The sequence below is a fragment of the Kogia breviceps genome, chromosome 15, assembly GCF_026419965.1.
Source record: "Kogia breviceps isolate mKogBre1 chromosome 15, mKogBre1 haplotype 1, whole genome shotgun sequence".
Lineage (NCBI taxonomy): Eukaryota > Metazoa > Chordata > Mammalia > Artiodactyla > Physeteridae > Kogia > Kogia breviceps.
This window is the reverse complement of record NC_081324.1, coordinates 55,393,325-55,419,926: the sequence shown is the minus strand read 5'-3', so window position 1 is coordinate 55,419,926 and position 26,602 is coordinate 55,393,325. Positions and strand designations below refer to the sequence as shown.

Here is a 26,602-nt window from a genome sequence, read left to right as displayed (position 1 = left end):
CTATTAAATTGTGATACTTTGGAGTTTGTGTGTTTATTTTATGTGGCTTATTGTCATCCTATCTATCTCACTTATTTCTCTCTTTTACTTTTCACATTGAAGAAATATAAGATGCATATTGACCGAAACACTGGTATAATTGAAATGTTTATGGAAAGGCTGCAGAATGAGGATGAGGGCACATATACTTTCCAGGTTCAAGATGGAAGAGCAACTGGCCATTCTACTCTTGTTCTCATTGGAGATGGTAAGGGTTCTGTGAAACATTATCTGGAAGATTTGGCTACTCCTTTCAATGCAAATACTCCATTGCACGAAAGTGACCATGTGGGAAGAAGTAAAAATTATTTCTTGATTAGATTCCAATGTTCAAAGTGCAATTTGCAATTAATACTTTCCATAGTATTTCATTTCATATAATTGAAAGTTAATTTAAGAGGACACCAAAGTTATCACTGGCCCACAGGCAAGACTGTGGAAATTATCTCATATATAAACAAGTGTTTATTACTAAAATTCTCCAGTGAAGGATATTGCAATACAACCAAGACAGTATTATGTCTCAGAAACAAACTATGATACTATCTTACAATATGCACCTACTTTAAATTACTTAAATGAAGAAGATAAATATGCAAGAGTAGAGCATGCCAAATCTAATGGATGATTATCCGTTAGAACTAGGTTGTATGACAGCTGTCATAAGCCAGTGTGGAAATCACCAAGATTTAAAATGTGGTATTTAATAAAGCAATGGAAAGGCTGGCCAGGTCTCTACATTTGCAATAGCCAAAGCTATTTCACTATTTTCTGACTTCATGACCTTGAACAAGTTTCTTAACCTTTCTAAGGCTTTTTCTTCATCTATGAATACTGAAAACAAATAGGGTGGTCATGGTGTATGAGTGTTATAACAACGAATATAAATCACTTAGCGCAGTGACTGGCATGTACATTTATACCACTCAACTCAGTTTCATATTTCCTTGTTTTTCAATTTTCAGTTTATAAAAAGCTCCAGAAAGAAGCTGAATTCCAGCGTCAAGAATGTATCAGGAAACAAGGTAAACATAGGCAGTGAATAAAGAGAAAAGCTTCAATTTCTTGAACAAAATATTCCAAGATTATTTCCATAATAAATTAAATGAATATTATTGCTTATGTTAATAATGCCCTGGTTAATAAAAATAATTGAAAAAATATTTATTATTAAATATGTATCCATTTAAAATATTTAAAAACTAAATCTTGAATTTTTAAAATTTCACTTTAGATGTAAATCACCTTAGAATTTAAGAATGAGCTTGGATTTTTGCATTCATGATTAATATTGCTGATTGCTGATATCGTTAAAATTTTATAGGTCCACATTTCGCTGAGTATTTGAGCTGGGAAGTGACTGGTGAATGTAACGTACTATTGAAATGCAAGGTAAGAAGTAGATAAATTTCTAATAATTTGATACAAGGGAAATAAAGATAAAATAGAATGTGAGAAGGAAAGGAATATCAACTTTTTATCTCCTCCATTTGCACCAAAATGATAAGTGACGTGCCTTTACTGTTGAATGTTACTGTTGGTTGGTAAGAAATATTTAAAATAAAACAACATAAAAATATGGGAAGTCAAGATGATAGTTTTTATTCATTACTCATGCCCTAGTTAATAAGGACAGACTCTCCTTTTTTTTTTTTTTTTATTAAGACCACTTTTTTTAGAGCAGTTTTATGTTCACAGCAAAATTGAAGGGAAGGTGCAGAGATTTCCCATACACCACTGTCTCCCTATATACACATAGCCTTGCTCATTATCAACATTCCCACCAAAGTGGTACATTTGTTACAGTTGATGACCCTACATGGACACATCATTACCTAAAATCCATAGTTTACATTAGGGTGCACTCTTGGAGTTGTACATTCCATGAGTTTGGACAAACGTGTAAAAACATGTACCCATCCTTATAGTATCATGCAGAGCATTTTCACTGCCCTGAAAAGCCTCTGTGCTCTGCCTGCTCGTCCCTCACTAACCACACCCACCAACTCTTTTTCAATTATTAATCTCAGAAGAATCTCACATCATCTTTGTTGCATTCTAAGTGGTAGATCTATTCCAGAATCATTCCAGCCACACTGTGTTTCTATGGAAGTTTGGCAATTTTTTTAATCTAAATTGTGTGACTGACACAACAGTACCTTTGAGTCTTGGGCAGCTCTGCTGCTGGTTCTGAAACCCCTGTGCTCCCTTGAGGGGAGAGCTTTGGTAAAGAGTTTGCAGCTCACAACCAATTATCTTATTAGGCCTTTGAAACATTTAGGAAAAAAGGGTTCCACATCACATTCTAAATTATCATGTACCTGAGTGTATGGTGTTCAGCTGCGCAAGTCGTCAAAAGTATTTGGATAAGAACTGCTGGATGAGGTTGGAGTGTGAAGGTTGTGATGGTGGACAGTGACTCCAAAGCAGATGCACAGATTTGGCGTTTCGCACGTAGCTGTCATTATAAAAGCCAGAACGCAAATACTCCAGTCTCTGCTAGATCTGATAAATTCAAAGAAACGGCGGTCTACCAGAAATGTATAGGGAAAATCAGTGCTGGATTTTAGCCTTTTAGGAAATGGCAGAGCTTCTTGAAAAACACTTTCTCAGGCAGCAGCTAAAACCGCAGCGCCTCTCTCTCCTCCTGACTGTCCACGGCTGCGTGCCCCTACTTACTTTTTCCTCACACTGCCTACCCCAGAAACCATCCCTTCCTCAGGGGCCCCCACGTCCGTGTGTCCTTCTTTCTGTGCTTCCTATTGCACTAGGCTTCTGGGAAGTGAGCTCTGCAGCCCTATTCTGATGTTTTCCTCAAGAGAATCAGCCCCTTACCCAGATCCTGACTCACCACGGGAGCCTAGAAGTAGGTTCTGAATATTCATTCGTTATGTATTCATGACTTCTAATGGCCTTCTTCTTTCAGCTTCTCTGACACAATCCTTTTTCAAGGCCCAACTCAGCCATCTCCTCTGTACGGCCTCCCCCTTCTCAGTCTGGGTAAAATGAACCATCCTCTGTCCTCCCACAGTTCTTTGTTTCATTATTATAGCAATTTATGTACATTTAGCAAATTACATATTGCATTAGAGTTAATGGAGTATATGCAGCCAAACATTCAGACTCTGAGACTACTATGGGCCCCACTTGGAACTAGTCTATTCAAAAAAATATGGACAAGAACCCCAGCTTGCCTACAAGGCCATGCTGGGCACTCCTGTCCTGCAGGAGTCCACATCAGGAATCACTCCCTTCACCACCCACAGGTGACAGCTCAGGTGCAAGGAGACAAGATCCACTTTGGGCAGGTGCAGGAAACGCCATGGCTTAAAAAAAATTCCTCATGCCCCAAAGGGCCAATACCTCTTGTAACAACACCCCAAGCAGAGCTTCCAGGGTCCCTGCAGGGACCATGTCCAAATAACAAGAGTATATTCAGGGAAGCCCAAAGCCACGGAGTCCACTTCCAGTCCCACCCAGTCCAGTGGTAGCTTTCCCATCTGTGGGGCATGTTTATCATAAGAAATGTTGCCTAGTAACACAGTTACAACCCAGGAACCAGTTTACAGGATTATAAAGAACGTTTGTGTGTTCTGGTTTCACTGCAGTTACCAGTGTTGGTTCTTATGTTAAAGTATTAGCTGAGATTTTTTTTTTCTTTTTTGAAACTTACATTTCCTTGTCTTTAATCAGATCAAACATTTTCTTCATCTGTTTGTTCTGTAATTATATTTCCTCTTTGAGAAATCATACATACATTTGTCCGATTATTTAGTGGGGTCTTTGAGATTGTTTTCTTGATTTGTATGAAGTCTTTACTTTTTCATATAATTTTAATTACACAAGAAATACATGAATATACTCTTCTTCATAGAAAGTTCAAGGATTGTAGATAAAGCTTAAAATTCCTTTAATCGTATGAAGTCATTTTGCCCATTTGAAATTTATGATATGATGTGTGGATATTGGATCCAAATGAGTTTCCTAAAAATTGCTAAGCAATTAATTTATTAAACCATACCTGATGGATGCTAACTGAACTCACTGTGTTAATCATTTCACAATATATGCATATATCAAATCATTATGTTGTATACCCTAAACTTATACAATATTATATCAATTATATCTCAATAAAACTGGAAAATTTTTTAATTAAATAATTTTAAACATATTCCATTTCCACATTTACAAAGCTTCATTTACCCTTTTAAAAATATTTAGCCATAGATTGGGGCTTACACATTCTGATACTTTTGTGTGTGTGTGTGTGTGTGTGTGTGTGTGTGTGTGTGTGTGTGTGTGTGTGTGTTACACGGGCCTCTCACTGTTGTGGCCTCTTCCGTTGCGGAGCACAGGCTCCAGACGCGCAGGCTCAGTGGCCATGACTCACGGGCCCAGCCGCTCCGCAGCATGTGGGATCTTCCCCGACCGGGGCACGAACCCGTGTCCCCTGCATCGGCAGGCGGACTCTCAACCACTGTGCCACCAGGGAAGCCCTCTGATACTTTGATAAAGTCATTTGTTTTTGTGACACAGACTATATTTTAATCTGATGGAATTTATCTTCCTTTGGTTTTCAAATTTTTATTTTTACTTAAGTCTGTATGTTAGTATGTATGTTTCTATGTTTTCTTTTCCACCAGGTGATTTTAAAGACAAATTTTTTTCTGCTGGAAATAAAGATGCTATTGATTTAGGTTTATTCTTTTGTATCCATTTTATTTTAAACTCTTTATCAGTTAAAATAGCTTTCAATTGATTCCTCTAGAAATCTATGCTTTTTCTTATATCCAATGCTACATTGAGAATTATTTAGTTTCATAAGAGTAGCATTCCCTTATTTTGAGAAGTATAACTACAGTTTTTCTTCTAGGTGGCAAATATTAAGAAGGAGACTCATATTGTGTGGTATAAAGATGAAAGGGAGATATCAGTGGATGAAAAGCATGACTTTAAGGATGGTATATGTACCCTCCTTATAACAGAGGTAGGTGACTATAAATATAAAATGTAATGTATTAGTTCTGTACCCTACATTCTTCCAAAATACAAAGACTAGATTATGTGTTCCTTTGCCCCGGGCAAAGATCCCTGCCCTGATGTCACCCAAAAAGCAAGCTGTAAGGACACAAAGGCTTCTCTCACCTTGTGATATGCAAGGATTTGTCAGATATCCAAACAATGTTGGCTGGACACCACAATTCTTGCCTCTCTGAGCTAGTTTTTTTCATAGATGGGTGAGTGGCAGGACAGTTAAGTGGATCCTTCTTTGTTTGGTCTTAAGCCTCATGATAACTTGTTCCCTAAAGGTACAGAGACGATCATAGTATTCACTTAATTATAGATTTTTATCCACTTTCTGTCTAAAAGAGCATGTGCTCTTTTACATGTGCTCACTAGTTTTTAATATGAAGGTAGAGTAAAAGATAAGGACTTTAAGCTTCAAATCAGTTGTAGCCTTAGGGGGTGAAAACTCAGGACTGCTAGCTGGTCAGGTTATGATGGATAGTTCACCTGAGAACTGTTCATTGCTCACATGGCTAGATGCTTGTTCAGTGTGTTTTGATGGCAGTTCTATAAATCTCAGGGCCTGAAAAATGCAAACACCATAGTCTGAGGCTACAATGAGTTGTAATGTGGTATATCTATTCCCCCCCCCTTAGTTTTCAAAGAAAGATGCTGGGATTTATGAAGTTATCCTGAAAGACGACAGAGGAAAAGATAAGAGCAGATTGAAGCTTGTGGATGAAGGTCAGTCCACCCACTGCTGGGGTCCATTCTGTGTGTTCTGTATACAGGTGACCAGAATTCTGAGTGAGGCTGAGCTGAATGGTTGAAGTCATGCTGATCTTTTGCCCACAGATTGTGTTTTAATTGCCGTTGCAGCTGAGTGAACTACTGTTTTATTAAAAAATGCTTCACTTTTAGTTTTCCTTGAAATCAGAAGTATAGTTTTGATCCGAATTTATAGTCCACAATCCACGGGAGGTCTGTTTTCAATATAAATCATCATTTTTATTTCAACCCTATGAAAAATGTTCCAGGATCAAAACTACCATGAAAGCATATCTCAAGAGTCCACTCTCTAAAAGGTGGCAAGAAAGATTGTATATGAAACTCGAAGCCTCTCAGGTAATAGCAGAGCAAGAAAGCAACTTCCAATTTCCAGAGACTACTGAGGATAATTATATCATGATAATGAAAACCTACATGGGATGCCCACATTTCCAGTTTTGTTCCTGAACAAGATCTTTAACAACGTTGCTAACAGACAGCAGAAGTATGCCTTTGATTTCCCTTCCTACTCCTGGTGGAGACAGGACTGAATGTGTTTATTGGCTGAGAAATACCAGGGGACCTAGATGGTTATTCATCATGAATTGATGACACAGATAAGAACATTTCCTCTAATGTAAATGAAGCCTTCCTGGGACTTAGGAAGATGAGAATCCTAAAACCAAGAAGCTTCCTGGAAATCTCATTGTGGCTCTTTCTCTAGAATGTAAACATGGTGACAGTTACAAAGAATTCAAGGGAGCAAAAATATCAAAATAAGAGCAGGAATCTTTTGAAACCTGATAAAAATTAAGTTCTTTGTTACCAATTGGTCAATAAATTCACCTTGTGATGGGATGTTTTTGAGAGCAAGTGTGACTAACAGTTTGAGATTTGACTTGACATTGAGAATTTTTACGCTAAAACTTTGTTTGTGAATCTCTATCCACAGCCTTTAAAGAACTGATGGCTGAAGTATGTAAAACAATAGGTAAGTTCTCACAGGGCAATGCTTCATTATTCTCCAGGATGGGCTTACAGGTGTTTGAAATAATGTGTTTTCTTCTTGCAGCTTTGTCTGCAACAGACCTGAAGGTCCAGAGCACAGTTGAGGGCATCCGGCTGTACTCTTTTGTTACTTACTACGTGGATGATCTGAAAGTTAACTGGTCCCACAAGTAAGTAAATAACAACGTAAATGCTGTGTAAAAATTATTTCTCCACTCAGGGGAAAGACTGGGAAAAACAACAACCCTCTGTTCCTCTCAGGTAAGGCGTCTTGATACTTCTTGGGTCTGATGTTGATGAGTGTAGGACAGAAGCACCAGGCCATCCCTTTAGTGGGAGGTTAGCACTCTCCCTCAGCATGTACGTGGTGAGGCCGGCGATCGCTTAAAGCCTCTGTCTTTGTGATCTGGGACGTATCATAATTCGTAGACGCCTCAGTAACGTGACCTCCACCTCCATACAGTCATGCTTTGCCAGATTCTTTTTTTAAAAAAATTATTTATTTATTTATTTTTGCTGTGTTGGGTCTTCGTTTCTGTGCGAGGGCTTTCTCTAGTTGTGGCAAGCAAGGGCCACTCTTCATCGCGGTGCGCAGGCCTGTCACTATCGCGGCCTCTCCTGTTGCGGAGCACAGGCTCCAGGCGTGCAGGCTCAGTAATGGTGGCTCACTGGCCCAGTTGCTCTGCGGCATGTGGGATCTTCCCAGACCAGGGCTCGAACCCGTGTCCCCTGCATTGGCAGGCACATTCTCAACCACTGCGCCACCAGGGAAGCCCTGCCAGATTCTTATTCCATCTTTCTACATACTCCTAAACCACGCTGTGCTCTGGAACAAAACTGAGGCAGCATTGCACCAGATTTCCTGTTGTATGAATTAATGGCCAATGACCCAATAAGCCTGATCTAGAGCAGTGCCCGAGTTTATCATCGTTGTTGTTCATAGCAGTTGGCATAGTGGGTATTAGCATGTTTCCTTGGAAGGCTTTGGAGATCTCAAGATGACTTTGGGAATGTGTATTTGAACTGGATTGAGCCTGAAGATCTGTTCTAATCCCAGGTTTCCTTTGCGCAGTTATAGAGGGATTTCACTCAAGTTTTCCTTGGGGATTCCAAGAACTAAAATAGGTTTCTTAGTCAAACCAGGTCTCCCACTTACACCATCATCAAGGTCCTTGATCTCTGTGCTTCCTTGAAATTTCCTGAGCTGAAAGAGGACAGCAGCTGCCAAAGAAATCTGGTGGGGCACATATACCTTTAGTCCACTCTTGGGATGCAGCAGATGCTAATTCCCAAAGTCCTTATGAGCCTCACTGAGGAGGTCACCATGGCATCCCTGGGAGGATATGGACAACAATGTTTATTTAGATCTTCCCTTCAGTGGACATTTATAATACGCTGGGCACTGCTCCAAGCCCTTTAGATGTGTGAATCATTTAATATTCAAACTCTACAAGGTAGGTTCTTCTCACTTTAGTGACTAGGAAGCTTAGACTCAGGGAGGTGACTTGCCTGAGGTCACACAGCTATGTGACAGGTGGAGGGCTGAGCCCAGGCAGCCTGGCTCCAGAAGCCCCGCCCCATCACGGCACTACCCCTGGGTTCAAGTTGCATTAAAAGTCTAGACTGAACATTTAAGCAGAGCTGGGTCCCACAAAACAGTCATTTGTGTTTTCTCTAAAATGACTTCATTGTTTTAGAATAGTATTTTATTACATTTATTTTCATTACTATTAATTTCCTGAGTTCTTTTTTAAAAAAATGAGAACAAGTGAAATTCCACTTTGAATGCTTGGAGTTTCATTCCTTTGTTCTATTTCTTTCAGAATACATTTTAGGAAAGTAATTATAAGTTAAAATAGATCAAATTCTAGGAAATTCCTCCGTGACATCTAGGACATTCTAATATATCCCTCTGAAGAATGAGACGATAAATTAATTGAATCATCAATCAAAAGGCTTTTACATCATCTCTAAAAGAATACATGTTCAAAAAAATTAGAACATTGGGTTTTGAGGAAACTTCTACCAGAATAGCAAGACATAAACTTTGTTTGGTCTAGTCAGCTAAATGAGTGTTTTGTGTGCACACACGTGTGCCTGTAAAGGGTTCAGGAACCAAGGACTGGTTGTCTTCCTTGTCTTTATATAAGTATGTGGTGTGATGAGGAAAAAAACCTTGAAATGGGTTTGGATCTTGACTTTGCTCCTGTCTTCCCTTGGATCTTAGACAAGTCATCTAATTTTCTGAATCCCAGGTTTCTCTCATATAAAATAGGAGCAATAATACCTGTTCTAGCTCATAACACTGATGGAGCCAATGAGAGAATGAATGGCATTTTGTAAACCCTGAAGTGCTTTACAAACCTAAGGTACTATATGCATATTAGCTAGAGATTAAAGAACTCAGACAGACTTACCATTAGCAAAGCTGAGAACTATCTGTCTTTCTAACTCTCTAAGACATATACTATATTGCTCAGGCTAACGTCTATGTGTACAGATGGGTTCCTTTACCCTACATTTTATGGCATTTTAATTTTAATATCTTTTAAAGAATGTAGTATATAAGAAAAATGCTGAATATTTATTTGAAGTCTGAAATTTTTTTGGTGGAGATTTTTTGGTTTTTATTTTTTTAAGTTCATTTTGTTTATTACAACCACAAACATAATACATGTTTTAGAAAATATATTTAATATCATATTACAATTAGAAAGAGTTTATACTATGGTATCATCCATGGTTTTCCTAGCCATAGTATGAACATTTTGGCGTACTTCCTTCTGGTCTTTTCTCTATGCATAATTGTTACCATAATAAAGTAGTTTTGTATACTGCTTTTTTTTTCTTACTTCCTCACGTTTACAGACTCTTCATAGAGTTTATTTTAACATCATTGAGAGTATACTACTTTTGCCTTCCTCTTACTTCATCTGTAACAGTAGCATTTCTAGACTGCCAGATGAAAGGGTTCTATTTGCTTTTATTCTCTTGTAAAGAATACAAGGCATGGGTATGCTCGTGACCTACTATAGAATATGGGGAAACTCACATCCAGGGTCAGAGAAAGTGCCTCATTCATTCTGACAGCAACTCTGCTTTTCATTTATTCTTGGCCTTACTACTGAGTGCACATTTATGTTTGTTTTAAATAGCTTTGTAACCATGTGTGTCAATAGATGTCAGCCACAGATGAACCTCTTTAGGTCTGTTTTTAACTAGCCTGTAAAATCCCATTTATAGCCATGGACCATCTGCATGAAATATGCAGTAATATAATATGGACTTTGGCCTTCTCAATTTAAAGATTCCCTCAGTCCTACAAATAAACCTGAGCGGAAACAAAGATAATTAATACCCCTGAGAAGTACTGGTGCTACAATCTGGGCCCCAGACTGCTGTTGGGAGTGAAATGTGCAGACTGCCAGACCCCCACCCCAGGCCTTGGAATCCATGCTCTGTGATTCAGGGCCTATAATTTCTCTGAAGCAGAAGAACATATGCCGATCCCATGTTATTTCAAAGTCTGTACAACTTTATGGTAAGACCTTCAGTAAGAAGAGACAAAGTAAAGGTAAGCTCTGAATGAAAGCCAACGATTAATGATGTTTTCTTTTGATAAAAACAGTGGGACTGCTATTAAGTACACAGACAGAGTTAAGAGTGGGGTCACCGGGGAGCAGATCTGGCTGCAGATCAACGAGCCCACTCCGAATGACAAAGGGAAATACGTGATGGAGCTCTTTGATGGTAAAACCGGACACCAGAAGACAGTGGATCTTTCTGGACAAGGTAAACGGATATTCTGCAGGTTGGAACCTACTGTGGAGATGAGGGCATTTTAAAAAGAATGAAGTGTGATAAGAGGGCATTACGCTTGACTATTGGAAGATGATGGGAGATTTTAATAAAGCAGTTTAAATTCAGCCACGGTGGTAGAAGCAAAAATTCAATGAGTGGAGAATCAGTAAAAAGTAAAGTGGAGACAGTGAACGTGGAGAGAAAGCGCTGCTCTTCCAAGATGCTTACAGAGAAGGGCAGGTTGATTTACAATCAATTGAGCAAGAACAAACACTGAAAAAGGATCATTTTTTGGTGACTGAAAAGCGAGCATGTTCATAGAGTCCAAGAAATGGGTTGATTTGGAAGGATTGGAGATGTGAATGATGGGGAATAATTGATGTCTCAGGATTCTGAAGAACAGAAGCTTGGAGTTGCCGGGCAGAGGTGAGCGCAATGGCTTTGGGAAGGAGCACGGATACCTTTTCTTCAGAAACCAGAAGGGAGTAAACGTGAATAAGCAAAGATAAATATTGAGGGGAACAGAGGGAAGTTAGAAAAGTGGCCTCAGATTTCTCAGCCTTTTGGGAGAATGAGGGGCTCTGGAAAGAATAGAGACGTGGAGAAGAAAGTAATGAGATGCAGAAGGCAGTTTTCCATCTACGAACAGACAGGAAAGGTGATATGCAGCTGTTAATTAGAATTTTAAAAGTTAAAAAATGTACAATCACAAATAAAAGGTTAAAAACCCTGTGCCATTTCTCCCTCTTCTGGTACTTTGCTCATCCTACTCTTTCCTAAAGAAAGAAAGAGTTTGTGTGAAGTTACCAAAGGAGACCGTGGGCTGACTTTTCCTCTACTGCTTCGTCTATTATAATGCAATGACTCTTCATGTTTTCATCCGGAGAGTAGATTCACAACTTAGAGAGCAGCCTTTCAACCCTGACCCGGGTTGTTTTGGGCTGAGTACCCCTCCCCTCACCCCCATCCACCCTTTATGACTGGAAAGGCTCCCTGAAGGAGCTCTGTGGGGATGAGCAGCTCCCCAGGGACTCGGTCCCCTGCCACACTGTGCCCAAGTCACACCCCGCAGAGATGGTGTTAGGGAATTGCTTCTGCAATCCATCTGACACTTGGAGACACAATAGAAAAGGGAGACAAGAAGTGGGCAGATACATTCAAAACTTATTTAAAATTTGCTTTTACTCTCTGCTCACCGAAGCTCATTTAACTACCCCGCTCTCAAATCCCCCTTAAGCAAAAGGCCCTGGATTGTCTGACCAGCGTTGCCACTGGCACCAAACACACTGGCTCAGCCGTGCCCATCCATCTCTCTCTAGTGTGGCATGAGCGGGAAAAGCAGCTCTAAGTAGCCTGCCTTAGCCCAGCTGGTCTAGAGGCTTTAAGCCTGGCTTTATGCTTATTTTTCCCGTCTGTAAAGAAGAAAGCAAACTAGTATTATGGACATATTTTCTAGGCATAAAATATTGTGATTCCCAGACCACAGAGGAGCTTAAAGACCAGGTGAGAGAAATTTAAAAATGAAGCTTTTGGCCTGAAGTCTTCCAAGTGCCTTACTCGCAGGCTCGGAAAAAAAAAAAAAATTATCTCAGAGCTCCATAGCTCTCATTTCCTTGTCTCCCTGTCTTATTTTTCGTCTCCTGCACAGTGTAGAAGCATCGCTTCAGGCCAGCACTGACCCGCACTGTGATCGTAGTAACTCCTCGTGCCCCTTTACCGCAAACGCACGGGCAGGACCACAGAACTGTCTGGCTAGGAGGCTGTGACATGCGGGACGATTTAATGAGAGAAAAGCTTTTCTGATGCTCAGGATGCTTAATAGACAACCAATCATTTTTTGAAGCAGACCTTTCTTCCTATTTCATCTTTGGCAGAGCAAATCTTTCCCTTTCTGTTTGGAGGGTTGAAGGCTTCTTACTGAATGGAGAGCTTCTGAAATCCACTATTTCATGCTTTCTGCCTAGAAAGTGTTTGCTTCTCTTGTTAAGCCCATCAAGTTGTAGAGGGACCGCTCGGGCGCAGCCTCATTCAAAGCCCGCTGAATTTTGTCTGGACCGCTTACACTGCCCTCAGGTTGTGAGCTTTAATAGACCCCTGTGTGCGGCCAGTGCTGGGTGAGAAAATTCTAACTTCTCTTTTTTGTCTCTTCAAGCGTACGACGAAGCCTTTGATGAATTCCAGAGATTAAAGTAAGTCCCTCTTTCCCAGCGATGCCACGGGCACTCTTGTCTCTGACGCGTGCTGCTTCCCATCGGCCGCCAGGGGGGTCTTTCGTCTGGGCAAGCGCAGTCTGAGCAGCATTTCCTGCTGCTTTGTTGAGCAGCAAAAACATGAAATGCAGTCGAGGTTGGCTACTTTGAAGTAACACTAAAACAAAATCCTTCTTTGTTCGTGTGTTTGTTTGTTTCTCTCAACCACAGACAAGCTGCCATCGTGGAGAAAAGTAAGTAAACCCCTTCGTGTTTATTCCTGGTGTGGTTTCAAAATACAGCTTTTGTTTTTCTGTTATGACTGCAGATGTAGGAGAGTGAAAGCATTTTTTTTCCTTTTCTTTCATTTCTCTATATTTTAAAAATCTTAGGTGTTCTGCATGTGTTTTCAATTTAGTCTCCTCAGCAAGAATGTCTGTGAAAAGAAGGTCTCAGATTACACTGTGAGAATGGCACCCAGCCTTGACTTGAAACATCTCTGGGCTGCATATCACACAGTAGGATTTTAATCATTTGCAGCAGGCGCCATGTGTCAGAAAAATGTATATATGTTAAAGAGAAGAAAAAATAGGAAACTTTGTAGGTTTGGTATCAGGTAAATCGCTATAGCTGGTCCCCCAGCAAGTAGTCCCATTTTCCTAAGGGGCCGAATAAGACTGAGTGACCCTGACCCAGCAGTCAAGCCTGTGTCCCTAAAAATGTGCTGACTCCTGACCTCTCTCAACCGTGCTTCACACAGAGATTTCTAGAACTCAGTCTACAGGATGCCGGGAGTCACAGACTAATCATCGTGATAATTCAGGTTCTTTCTCAGTGTGGGAGCAGAACCTGAAAACCGTTGAGGGTTAAAGTTGTAGGGTTGGCCCTGAGCTGGGTGGAAGGGAACCAGGAGAAGGAGGAGTGAGAAGTAGAGCTGTCCACCTGTCAGTGGCTCCCCGTCACTCAGAAGGGAACTTTTCACCTTTGACCTGCAAGGCCTTCCTCCCTCCTTCCCCCTCCTTCCTTCCTCCCTCCTGCTCCTGCCCAGGGCTTGTGAGGCCGAGGCCAGCACCAGACGCAATAGGATAGTGTCAGAGTCAGAGCCAGGAGCCTGACCCTCCCTCTGGTTCATGAGCTCCTTCCAGAGATCTCTGGACCATATCAGCTTAGAGCCGGAAGAGACCTGAGAGCCCTTCTAGCTCCATGTTTTTAAACATTTGCATAGAACACTTAATTCAAACAAAATCTTCCACAAAATCTTCCCAATATATAAAATAGGTAAGAGCTGAATTATCTTCGGTGAAGTCAGGATGAATCCCATGGGTGCTGTGGAGCAGAGTTTAGAAGCTTCATGTCCATGGGTTTAATGCAAGCCCCCCTCCCCACCGATGAGGAGACTGAGGTCCACAAAGTGATGTGACTCACCTAATACCACACAGCAGGTGGTGCAGGGGGCCAGGTGACGGGTTGGGCCCACAAGTGGTGTAAGGGCAACGGAGTCAGCAGGAGAAGGCAGCTAAGACTCATTCAAAGATTTGGCCTGACTTTTACTGCAGAAGGGATTGTATTGATAGAAATAAGGATGTAGAGTCACACATTCATTGAAGTAGGCTAAAAATGAGAGGGTGGTGGCTACTGCTTTAGTGTTGACTGAATGACAGAAAGGTATCCTTCCCTGGGGCCGAGGCAGTCACACCCACAGCACAAGGCTTGCGGGGGAGGGGGGGGGTGTCAGCCCTGGATTTCAGCACCCTTCCCACCCCCTGTCCCCTCAACCATAGACAGGAGCTCTACAGAGCATCTCAAGAACTCCCGGGAGATGAGGAAGGGGAACTCTCTAGGGAAGGCCCCAAGGAAAGCCCACATCTTCTCCAGCCTCCAGATCTCCCTGGCACACAGCCTCCGGTTATGTAACCTTTTCAAATCAGAGAGAAGCCCATGAAAGAGGCCAAGATCTGCTCTGCCTCCAGGAGAGCCAGGGCTGAGAATAGCCGGGAAAGTTACAGAGCAGATCCCGATACAACAAAGTGACCTCAAGTTGATATTTCAGGTACAGATAGAGGCACCCGTGTGTGAAGAAGATGAACATTCAGAATTACTGGATCGTTTTCTTACTTTGCATATTGAAAGCAGGTATAAAATAACTGCAAGGAGAGGGAAACTAAACAGGAAAATGAGTCCCGCTGGGTGGCTTTGTGTGTGTGATTGCTGGTGCTCATCGTTTCAGTGATTAACCAGAAATGCCTGTGCTTGCAGATCGCGCCCGGGTAGTGGGAGGTCTCCCCGATGTGGTCACCATCCAGGAGGGCAAGGTAAGCATGGAGCACTCCTGTCCCCAATTCTTCCACGCTAGGAAGGGGTTCCAGTGCCCCAGACTTTGTTCCTTCTTTAAGATGCATCCTACCATCTTCATCGTATGCCACATCTGCTTACACCTGACTTCAGAATAGCCCCATACCAGGTTCAAAATGCAGTCAGTTTTCCACTCATCTTAATGTTTTGTAGGTCAAGCATCAGGATGCATGTTTGTCTGATGTGGGCATATGTAGACCTCTTAGTCTCTTTCCAGAAGTGATTTCCCTTTAACATCAGGAGAAGAAGAAAATGTTCAGTCATAACTATGTGACGAACATAATTGAAGAAGCAACCTCTTACACTAGTAGAAAATGGGCTGACCTATGAGATTCCTCACCTTTGGAGGGAAACGTGCTGCTCTGTGAATTTCTACAGGCCCGTTCTCAGCTGAAAACTAATTTATTTCCATTTGGTTTTAAACTGGTATTTCTTGGATCCATAAGAATCTCTCTGAAGAGCAGTGAACGTAATTTCTAACCTGGATTCACTTTCTTCATCCCTGTGTTTCATTAAAACAAATTTAATATGCCAGTCACAGGAGGAGGGGTGTTTGCAGTGGAACAACATCTTTTCCCACCTCCAAAGGGCAATGAAGACATATGATGGGTGATTAGGACTCTGATGATGAACAGGGCACATCTAAGGCTTTAATGAGAGGTCAGTTCATCCAGCTATGTTTCTTCGTGCCTGGAAAATAAGACCACAGTTGACTTTAGGCTCAACTGCTGCAGGACTGCTTTTGTTTTGAAACTCTATTTTCCATTTTCTTCACCTAATGAGGTTCAAAATATTCAACTCACTGGGTGGTAGTGAGAATTAAGAGAGGGAATGTATGTGAAAGCATTCCGTGATCTATAACTCAGATATATAGTATAGGTAATAGTTTTCCTGGACACCTAAGGTGCATGGGAGTTTTGTTTAGTTTTGATAAAAGTTTTAATATGCATGAAATCAGTTTCCCAAAACATATACGTGGTCTGCTTGGATAAGTTTAATGTCAATAGTTTGACTCATATTTTTCTTGCTGAAATGTGTTTGCAGAATAATTCAGTAAGAAGTGCTAATTAATCATGGGAAGAAAACAAATTTCTTAATATCTACCCAATTCTAAATGATACTCTTACAGAAGAGGTAACAAGTGATCATATAAGGTCCTTCTAGATAGAAGGCTGTCCTTTTCCCTGTATATGGTGAGCCCTAGCTCTTTTCCTTATAATTTCTGGACTTCGGTGAGAAAAAAAATACAAGAATGGAATTTAAAATGTGAAGTAAATTTAACAACTTTGGTCATCAGGAAAATGCAAATTAAAACCACAATGAAATATCATGACACACCTATCAGAATTGCTAAAATAAAAAGACAGTGACAACAACAAATGCTGGTGAAGATGCAGAGAGACTGCATCAGTCCTACATTGCTGGTGGAAATGTAGACCAAAATTATACAGCTACTTGGGAAAACAGTTTGGCAATTTCTTTAAAAAAATGAAATATACATTTACCATATGACCCAGCAATTGTACTCCTGGGCATTTATCTCAGAGAAATTAAAACTTACGTTCACATAAAAATCTGTACACAAATGTTCATAGCAGCTTTATTCATAATAGCCCCACACTGGAAACAGCCCAGATGACCCTTACAGGTATATACATACCATGGCACACTTCTCAGCAATAGAAAGGGACAAACTATTGATACCTGCAATAACTTGGATGAATCTGCAAGGAATTACGCTCAGTGTAAAAGGCACTCTCAAAACGTTACATTACTGTATGATGCTATTTATATAATGCTTTGGAAGTTATAAAGTTTTAGAAATGGAAAACAGATTAGTGGTTGCCAGGAGTTAGGAACAGCTTGGGAGGGAGAAGTGGGCGTGGTTATAAAGGGACAGCAGGAGGGATCCTTGTGGTGATGGAAAGGTTCTGTATCTTGATTGAGGTTGTGGATACACAAACCTAGACAGGTGATAGAATTGAATAGAACTAAACACACACAAATACAAGAAAAACTGGGGAAATCTGTTATATCAATGTCAGTGTACTGGTTGTGATATTATACTGTAGTTTTGTAAAATGTTGCTATTGGGGGAAACTGGGTAAAGAATATACAGAATCTATTATTTCTTATACTGTATATGAATCTATGATTATGTAAAAAATATTTCAACAAAAAAGTAAAGTAAAATTATAGGCCTAAACATTGATCTTTTAAAATAAGAGGGTTTCAGCACAGATGGTAATATAATAAAATATTAGGAACTAGGAATACATTCTGGCAGAGCACCTCTGCAACTGCAACAGCTTGAGTGGGTTTGGGGGAGAAATAAAATGAGGAAGATGGGATATGAAACTGAGTCACATTATCTGAAGCAGCTGTTAGGATTCTGCTGCTGGGCCCGGTGACACAAACGAAATGCAAAAGGAAGCAGGTGGAGATCATGGCAACGAGGAGATTTCTCTACTGAGACAGAGTCCAAAATGCCACATTAGAGCAGAAAGGCATCTGTGTGTTTATGCGAACTGGAAGCAAATGCCTTTGTGGGGCTTTGATGATAAATGTTCCCAAAGCCAGAAAGCCAAGGCCCCAAAGAAACCTACTCGGGTGTGATTTCAAACTGTAACTCACACAGGTGCGCACAGCCCAGCCCGGGAGGGTTAGGTTTATCCTCCATCGGGTCAGGCCGGCCCCCAGAAGGACGCTTCAAGTTGGATCGTTAATCTGATACATCTCCTCCCCTCTCATGAAACCTGTTTTCCAGGCGCTTAACCTCACCTGCATAGTGTGGGGCGACCCGACTCCGGAGGTCTCCTGGCTGAGGAACGAGAAGCCCTTGGCCTCGGACGAGCACTGCAACCTCAGGTTCGAGGCCGGCAAGACCGCCTACTTCACCATCAGCGGGGTCAGAACGTCCGACTCGGGCAAGTATGGGCTGGTCGTGAAGAACAAGTACGGCTCTGAGATCAGCGACTTCACCGTCAGCGTGTTCATCCCGGAGGAGGAGACGAGGAAGGCCGCCGAGGAGCCCCCGAAGGGCAACAAGAAGGCCAAGTGACGGGAGGGCGAGGGGGACGAGGGGGACGAGCCACCCCGCACTGCCTCGGGCTACGTGTGTGCGAAGGGTTCGAGCAGAGCGCGAGCAAGTCCCTGTGCTTCCTACTCCCTATTTTTGTGCTGGCTTTGGGGCTCGGGGGGATTGTCAAATCTTTATTCATATCAGAAAGCACCGACTAACGACATTTTAACCGTTTTTCTTTACCTACAAATTGTGTTAAGAAAATAACATTGGTAGCGCAAATATTAGGAAACAGTTTTAAGGCAAAGACCAGGATAAAGTCAGAGGGATGTTGAATGGGGGTGGGAGAAACGTGCTGTGGAGCCGTTTGGACTCGGCCAGCCTTTCAGCAGTCAGTTCTCGTGGTTCGCAGTGAGGCGGCAGCATCCAGTCAGACAAGACAAGCTGTTAAGTCAACCAGTCTGTGTCCTGTGTTGTAAAAAGAGCCGTGTGCGTTCTGTGGACGGCCTGGTGATTTGGAAGCTCTCGGTCCTAATAAACAGTTCACACCCCTCCGCTCCCCCGTCAGTGCTTCTCTCCTTCTTACTGGTTTGGCTGCCCAGCTGGGTGGCCTCCGCTGGCTGACCTTTCTGGCCTCTTCTTGTAACATGTCTTCTGAATTTTAAATTCCTTTTGGTTAAAGCAGTGCCTTCACAACACAATCACATAAGGCATCCCAGGTCGGTTGAAGTTCAGAGGTGTGAACTTGCTCCGTCACTGTACATCTGGTAGCTCACCAGGCGATCCGTCAGGTCTCTTCCATTGTTAAGATACCCGGAGTCACTGAATGTAATGTGTCAACAAAGGATAATAAGACGGCGCGGGGCATCTAGCACCAGAATTGGCAACTAAGGCCACAGCTGAGAATAAAGGGCGCTAAAGGATGGTCACTCGTAAGTTCAGAGAACTGCCAGCTCTGGGGCCTGCCCCTTGCGGCAGCATTTTCTGCTTGAGGGAATTTGGGCCTTCCCCACCCCTACCCCAACCCCCAACCACCACACACACACACACACACACACACACACACACACACACAACACAGGAGGAAAAGAGTAACTGTGAAAGCTACCCCACCTTCATCCTGTCAAGGGTTAGGGATGGGACGACAGACTCCCTCACACAGTTTGGAGGGGCACCTACACATCCTCTCCTATGCAAAGATCAGGACTGCAACTTGCCTCTCACGTGACTGTAGCCCCCACTGTCGCCTTGACGCTGACCACCGGCAGGAGTGAGCTGCCGCCCTCTCACTGTCAGACACGGCAGGTGGATGAGTTTCCCGGGGTCCCGTGGACCCTGCAGAAAGTGCCAGCCTGAGCAGGCTGACCTTCTCCTCCCAGGATGAGTGGACCCAGAAGGAAAGTGGACTCCCATAGGGAAGCCACAGAGAGGAGATAGGGGTGAAGCAGCGGGGCCCAAAGAGCTGCACAGGTGAGAGCTGTGCAGGTGAGAGGCCTAAGACTCTCCACAGGACCCCCGGCACTCCACAAGCACCAGCAGCTGAGCCCTCAGCGTTGGGAGGAGGGTGGGAGGGAGGTGCCTGCCAGCAGAACTTGCCACCCTGATCCCCGCTCCACACTCCTGGAGCCCCTGGAGCCCAGACCAGGGAAAACGGGAAGGATTTTGAATCCAATGAAAACACAGTTTTAAAACAGCGTGTTCTAAATTTTGAAATTGTGTGGAAACTTAGGAAATCAGAGTGTGCTACCGCTGAGCTCGCTGCCACCCAGCAGCGGGAGGAGTGAGGGAGAGGGAGACCTTCCGTGTTCACAGCTCTAAGGCCGAGGCTCTCAGTAACATGGTTATGGGAATTATTTCAGCCATTATAATCACCAAACTAAATCAACTACATCATGATTTGATGGCTTAGGTAAAAAGCTCCTGTTTCTACAGGAAAAATAGAACTGAAACGAGAGCTCTGTCAATTCAGTGATGCTGATGATCCTTCTAACTCAGAGGAATTCATCCGTCACCTGCTAAATGCGAGCTATCAGAACACAGAGGATCAGTAGAAAAGACTATTCAAAGTTTAGTTTTATAAAGTTAATATTCAACATATTAATATAATAAACTTTAAAATCTAGATTTTAAATCCTTGAAGTTTAGCTTTAAAACCTTGTTTTTCTAATTTAAAAACCTAGCCATTGAAAAAATTAATTTTGAGGGTGCTTTAATAGCATAACTAAGTTCCCTTTAACTTGTTAAACTGTATTTATAACATATTTGCTTTCCATTTTAAGTACTACTATTGTCTGACTTAACCAACAAAAACTTTCCAAGAACTTAAATAACTTTAATTACCTATAAAACTAAGTATACAAAATTTTGAGTTCTCTTAAATGTTCTCAAATTGTACCTAAACTTAGTAAGACTTCAACATAAAAATCACAATCAGTTAGACATTTTAGTTAGAAACATAAGCTATTATTAGAATTAATTATCTAAAACATTACAAGTACATAAAAATCAAATATGCACAGACTCCATAATGCAAAAATACTAATTTTACCTAGATGTAGCTGCTAGAGCCTGAGACTGGAGATCTAATACCCATACCAGAATGAGAAGCATGGATTCAGATTGTGTGCAATGGGGAGCTGCACACCAAGACCCCAGCACAGCACTGGGATGCACAAGAGGTGGTTTAGACAAAAAAAAAACGAGGATAGTAAAAATATCACCAGCTGACATGGAGAAGCTCTGCTGAAGCTTGCCGTCTGCCTGGGAGTGGTTCTGGGGAGAAAAACAAAGTTAACGGGTTCCTCAAGCCAGTACTGCACACTCGTGGGGTCTACATTTACAACAAGCACCACATGGTATAGGTATCCCAAACCAAGAGTTCCCATAAAAATGGCCATTGTCTGGGCCCCAGAGAAGCAAATGTAAAACAACACTACAAGGAACTTCTGTGTCTGCCCACAAAGGATTGCTGTTACGGAAATTATCCTCCCACCATAAACAACCAGAAAACCAGGTACAATATATGTGGAAAAAAACTTTGGGGCGTTGGCTAGTGAACACGCAGGACTATGATGCCGCAGAGAAAGGGAAACAGTAACAAAAGACCTGTGATTTCTCCAGCTTGGTGCCTGGACAGAGTGTTCAGGCTGCAGTCCAGCCAGGGGGATGGAGAGAGAACCTGTCAGACTCACTGAGTTGAGGAGATAGAGACTGAAGTTCAAGGAGGCTGAAGTGGCTGGGATTCATGGGAAAGGGCAATGGAGGGAAGAGTTGCACAGAGAGGAGCGTGGGCTGCAGCAGGCAGGTCTCTGGCTGAGCGCTGCTCTGTGAGTGCGAGAGAACCCTAGGAGGTGGGGGGACAAGGAGTCCTGGGAGCTCACGCAGACTGGGAGCAGTTCTCCTCCCCACCAGCTGGAATGAAAATGTTCAATGTAATACATGGAATATTGGGTAGAGGCCTCAGAAGTTGCTCACCTTGAAGTTGCTCACCTTAGTAGTGGGGCTAAATTAACTCTAAACTGCAAGCTGCCCTGGACACACCCTCACAAAGCTTGAAAGCAAGCCTCCAGAGGATCAAATATCTATGGTCACCTAATAGTGTGTCAGGACAAAGTGCAACACACTTTAAATGAAAGCATCGTCCAGCAGTGTGAAATTCATAACAGCTGGCATCCAATCAAAATCAGCAGGTGTGCAAAGAAGCAAGAAAATATGATTGATAACCAGGAGAAAAGTATATTAAAGATAAATAAGTTCTGTGGATATAATGTACAGCATGTAACTATTATTACCATAGTTAATAGTACTGTATTGCATATTTACAAGTTCCTAAGAGAGTAGATGGTAAAAGTTCTCATCACAAGAAAAAGAAATTTGTAACTATGTGAGGTGTTGTTAACTAAACTTATTGTGGTAATCATTTCATGATATATACATATGTCAAATCATCATGTTGCATATCTATAACTAATACAATGTTATATGTCCATTATATCTCAATAAAAGTGGGAAAAATACTTTATACACAAATTTTATGGAAGTAACAAGAATAATTCATTATTAATTTAATACAATTTGAGCAGATAATGAAAATTCAAAATAATTTTTAGTCATTTTTAACACAATGCAATCTCAACAGCAAATGTAATCATAATTTCAATAAAAGATGCTTAAGTAGCTTTTGAAATATGATGAGCTATGTGTATATAAGTTATTTGTTGGTAGCTTATAGGTATATAACTTGCAATGGCATTGCTATAGTTTTATGATCATTAATCTAAGTTAGCAGAAGTCTACAATCTAATAAAATGATACATGAGGAAAAAAAGTATATTAATAAAAACAAAGCCAGAAATGACAGAGATGATTGAATTAGCAGACATGGACCTTAAAACATCTGTTATAACTATATTCTATATTTTCAAGAAGCCAGAGGAAATACTGAATATGTTAAGTAGAGACATGGAAGAATACCAAGGCATATCATAATGAATTTGCTGAAAAACATTGGTAAAGAGAAAATCTTAAAAGCAGCCAGAGGGAAAAAGACAAATTATGTACAGAGGAACAAAAGTGAGACTAACGCAAGACTTCTCATGAGAAGCTATAGAAGCCAGAGGACCATGGAGTGAGATCTTTAAAGTGCCAAGTAAAAAGCAACCCCCCTGGGGCTTCCCTGGTGGCACAGTGGTTGAGAGTCCGCCTGCTGATGCAGGGGACACGGGTTCGTGCCCCGGTCCGGGAAGATCCCACATGCTGCGGAGCGGCTGGGCCCGTGAGCCATGGCCGCTGAGCCTGCGCATCTGGAGCCTGTGCTCTGCAACCAGAGAGGGCATGACAGTGAGAGGCCCATGTACTGCAAAAAAAAAAAAAGCAAACCCCAAACTCTCAACTTAGCATTCTCTACCGACTGAAAATATTATTAAAAAATTAAGGCAAGGACTTTCCTGGTGGCGCAGTGGTTAAGAATCCGCCTGCTAATGCAGGAGACACGGGTTTGAGCCCTGGTCCGGAAAGATCCCACGTGCTGTGGAGCAACAAAGCCCATGCGCCACAGTGACTGAGCCTGTGCTCTAGAGCCCACGAGCCACAACTACTGAGCCCACGTGCTGCAACTACTGAAGCCCGCATGCCTAGAGCCCGTGCTCTGCAACAAGAGAAGCCACCACAATGAGAAGCCCGCGCACTGCAACAAAGAGTAGCCCCCGCTGGATGAGAAAACCCATGTGCAGCAGCAAAGACCCAACACAGCCAAATATAAATAAATAAATTTATTTTTTAAAAAATTAAGGCAAAATAAAGACTTTACAGTATCTGTCAAACTAACGTGGAGAGGTCTGCCACCAGCAGATCTGCACTGTAAGAAATGTTCAAGGAAGTTCTTCAGACAGAAGGCAAATGGCATCAGATGGAAATTCAGATCAACAAAGAATGAAACGTAGCAGAAGTGGCAAACACGTGGGCAAATATGAAGTACATTTTTCTCATTTATATTTTCTTCTTGCTCCTAATGCACCTCTGCCAGAGGCACCCTGGCCCGGCCTGGTACCCAGCACCTGTACTCCCTCCACCCGGACCTTGGCCAGCCGTAGGGTTCCCAGGCCTCAGCATCAGTCCCATCAGAGGCGCTGCTTAGGGATAGATGCAGTCCCCCCCTTCATCCCTCTAGTCTCAGGAAGTCCAACCTTACCCAGGGCTGGACCACTCAGGAGGCTCCTGCAGTGTCTGCATGATAGCAGCGGCCGAAGAGACGAGGATGCATTGACCAGAGAGACATTTCAGAGGTAAATGGGCAGGGCTTGGGTGGAATTGCTCAGGAGGACTCACCTACCTACCCTCTGCCTTGAGTAGCTGGATGGATGGTGTGTCCTCTGAAAGGGGAGCAGCCCAGAGATAGAAGGAGCCATGTGAGGTGGGGGGCAGGGGTTGCATTACAGCAAAATTGTGAGTTTCCTAAAAGCTCGGGTAGGGTAAGAAATTACTGCTTTTAGAAGATATGAGGTACAAAAAGCCTCGACTGAAGGAGAAGGAAGCAGTATGAGATGAATGACCAGAAAGCAGCAGAGGATGATGTTTAAATGATTACTGGGCTTTCATTCTCAGAACAAATAAAAGAGAGATAGTGAGTTAAAGTACTGGGAACTATGAATCCTTATACTGTACATTAAAACAAAACAAAAACTTTCCCATCTTTGTGGTGCATCAATATATCTACATCAGGAAAGCAAATCTTGTACAATAGAGGAATTACACTCCAGTTGAATCATAGAATCAGGAATTTTCTTTACTGTTTTGGCAGTTACAGGAACTATGTAGCATTTGTGTTGCAAAGTAACATTGGATTGTTATTGCTCAAACAGTATGTTCTTGTTACTTCTAAGTATCCACCGCTATCAAGTGAAAAAAAAGAAAAAAGATTTATGGATTAATAGTACCACTGGCGCCATCTCAAAGTGTTTATTATGTCCAACTCTGTGGCCCTGCTCTCTTACCCACAGCAAGACGTTTAGATAAAATACACAGATTTTATGGAAGATTACATGCTTGAAACACAATAACTATTATGTCATGTCTTCAGATGTTTGCATTTTGACCTCTACCTCAGGGCTTTAGAAATGAAGTTATGTAAGAAAAGTCTTAGATGGTTTAATACGCTTCTGAAGAATCAACTGATATATGTCCATGAAAATCTCAAAAAATTTACATGAAAGTTTCCAAAATGACCTAGCTCATAGTTATTAAGATCTAAGTGATTTTTCACACTATTTCTTTACATACTTTATTATAGTCTAGCCTCAATAGACTACAACTATTGTCTTATTATTAGAGATAGTAAGACAATACTTGTGACAAAGCTCATTCACATTCTGTGGGCACCCAGAGTCAGTACACACGCCCTGCTGTCCCCACTTAAGGGCAAATTTCTACATTCTGGAAAAGGTATGGAGCAACACACAACCAAGTTGCATTTAAAACACTTTGGGAACAAAATACGCCCTGCTTTGAATAAATCATGAAAGTAGCTTTGCCCTCGGCTGGTCTCAAGTTTCTGTGGTTTCCCCCTTCCCTCTCCTCCCTATTTGAAAAAGGGCAGAGGGCATAACCTATAGGAACAGGACTACAGCCTGAAGGGTCACTGGTGCCATGATATCACAGGAAAGCCTCCTATCCTGCCTGCCCTGACTTAGTTCTAAGCTGGGTGAGAAGGTGGCACCACTGATGCCTCACCCCTGGGACTGGTCAGAGGGAAGAACTTCCTTTCAGAGACCAGGAGCCCTGCCCCAGAATCACAGTGTTTTCTTATGCAGACTCTAGTTTGATTGCTCCTGGGTTGACCTCAGTGATCCAAACACAGCTGGCCCATAGAAGCCTCCAGGCCAGCTGCAGCACATTTACTAACCACGCCACTCCACTGCCCTCTGCTCTTCACAGCCTCATATTCCCGCTGCAAAGCTCCAGCCAGGCCTCAGGACCCCCTCTGCTCTCAGACTGCTTCAGCACAGACCCCACCAGCTGGTGAGCTTCCCCACAATCCAGTCCCCACTTCCCAGAACGTCACGGGAAAAGTGCCCCTTCCTCCATACCCCAAACCAGGACCACATTCCCAAGACGATTTTTTTTTTTTTTTTTGCGGTACGCGGGCCTCTCACTGTTGTGGCCTCTCCCGCCGCGGAGCACAGGCTCCGGAAGCGCAGGCCCAGCGGCCATGGCTCACGAGCCCAGTCGCTCCGCAGCATGTGGGATCTTCCCAGACCGGGGCACGGACTCCCAACCACTGCGCCACCAGGGAAGCCTCCAAGAGGATCTTTTTACTTCACTGAGAAGAAAACTGTGCAGAGAGAGATCAACTCCTTGCTAGCGCAGAATCTTAGGAGGACGTTTCAGCCGTGTTGACATAAAGATAAGAATGATAAAAATGAAAAAAAAAAGTTTTCTCCTCGAACCTGGAAGCGAAGGCAATTACCTCTATCTTATACTAATAAAAATGCAAGACACCGCCTTTTCTGCTCATTCACTCATCCAACAAGTATCGACTTAGCAAAGGCCCCCCACCCCCCCGCAACGTGGAGCAGGCCAGGCTGCCCCTCAGCCTTTGAATCCCCTGCCTTCTCTCCAGGTTCATGTTGGTGTAAATGGAAAATCACAGGCAGCATTGGTCTCTGCACGGGCACTCCCGGAAGTCACAGAATTAAACTGGGTGAGAATTGGGTTTTTTTCTGCCTCCCTGGATGGAGGGTGAGGCCAAGATGGGAGCTGTGTAGGTGGCTGGGAGGGGAGGGGAGAGAAGGCAGGAGAGGGAATTCTTATATGAGTTTCTATGCATAACTTCATATCTATAAAGAATTAGACTATTTTGTGTACACGTTTTTTGTTGGACTTTTTCTCCATTTTACATCTCCTCAGGCTTTTAACA

General features: G+C 42.5%; 1 protein-coding gene across 10 annotated transcripts in view; it reads left to right on the top strand.

Moving 5' to 3' along the window:
- The window catches only part of MYOM1 (myomesin 1), a 154,402-nt gene extending 135,658 nt beyond the window's left edge, over nt 1–18,744 (top strand). For all 10 annotated transcript variants that reach the window (XM_067015301.1, XM_059040824.2, XM_067015304.1 and 7 more), the window contains 12 exons: nt 103–247; nt 1,005–1,064; nt 1,364–1,431; nt 4,916–5,029; nt 5,706–5,793; nt 6,770–6,808; nt 6,890–6,995; nt 10,454–10,617; nt 12,779–12,815; nt 13,047–13,069; nt 15,072–15,127; nt 17,935–18,744. In XM_067015301.1, coding sequence (XP_066871402.1) covers nt 103–247; nt 1,005–1,064; nt 1,364–1,431; nt 4,916–5,029; nt 5,706–5,793; nt 6,770–6,808; nt 6,890–6,995; nt 10,454–10,617; nt 12,779–12,815; nt 13,047–13,069; nt 15,072–15,127; nt 17,935–18,228 — 1,194 coding nt within the window. In that variant the 3' untranslated portion in view covers nt 18,229–18,744. The remainder of the gene's footprint in view (nt 1–102; nt 248–1,004; nt 1,065–1,363; nt 1,432–4,915; nt 5,030–5,705; nt 5,794–6,769; nt 6,809–6,889; nt 6,996–10,453; nt 10,618–12,778; nt 12,816–13,046; nt 13,070–15,071; nt 15,128–17,934) is intronic.
- The last annotated feature ends 7,858 nt before the right edge of the window (nt 18,745–26,602 follow it).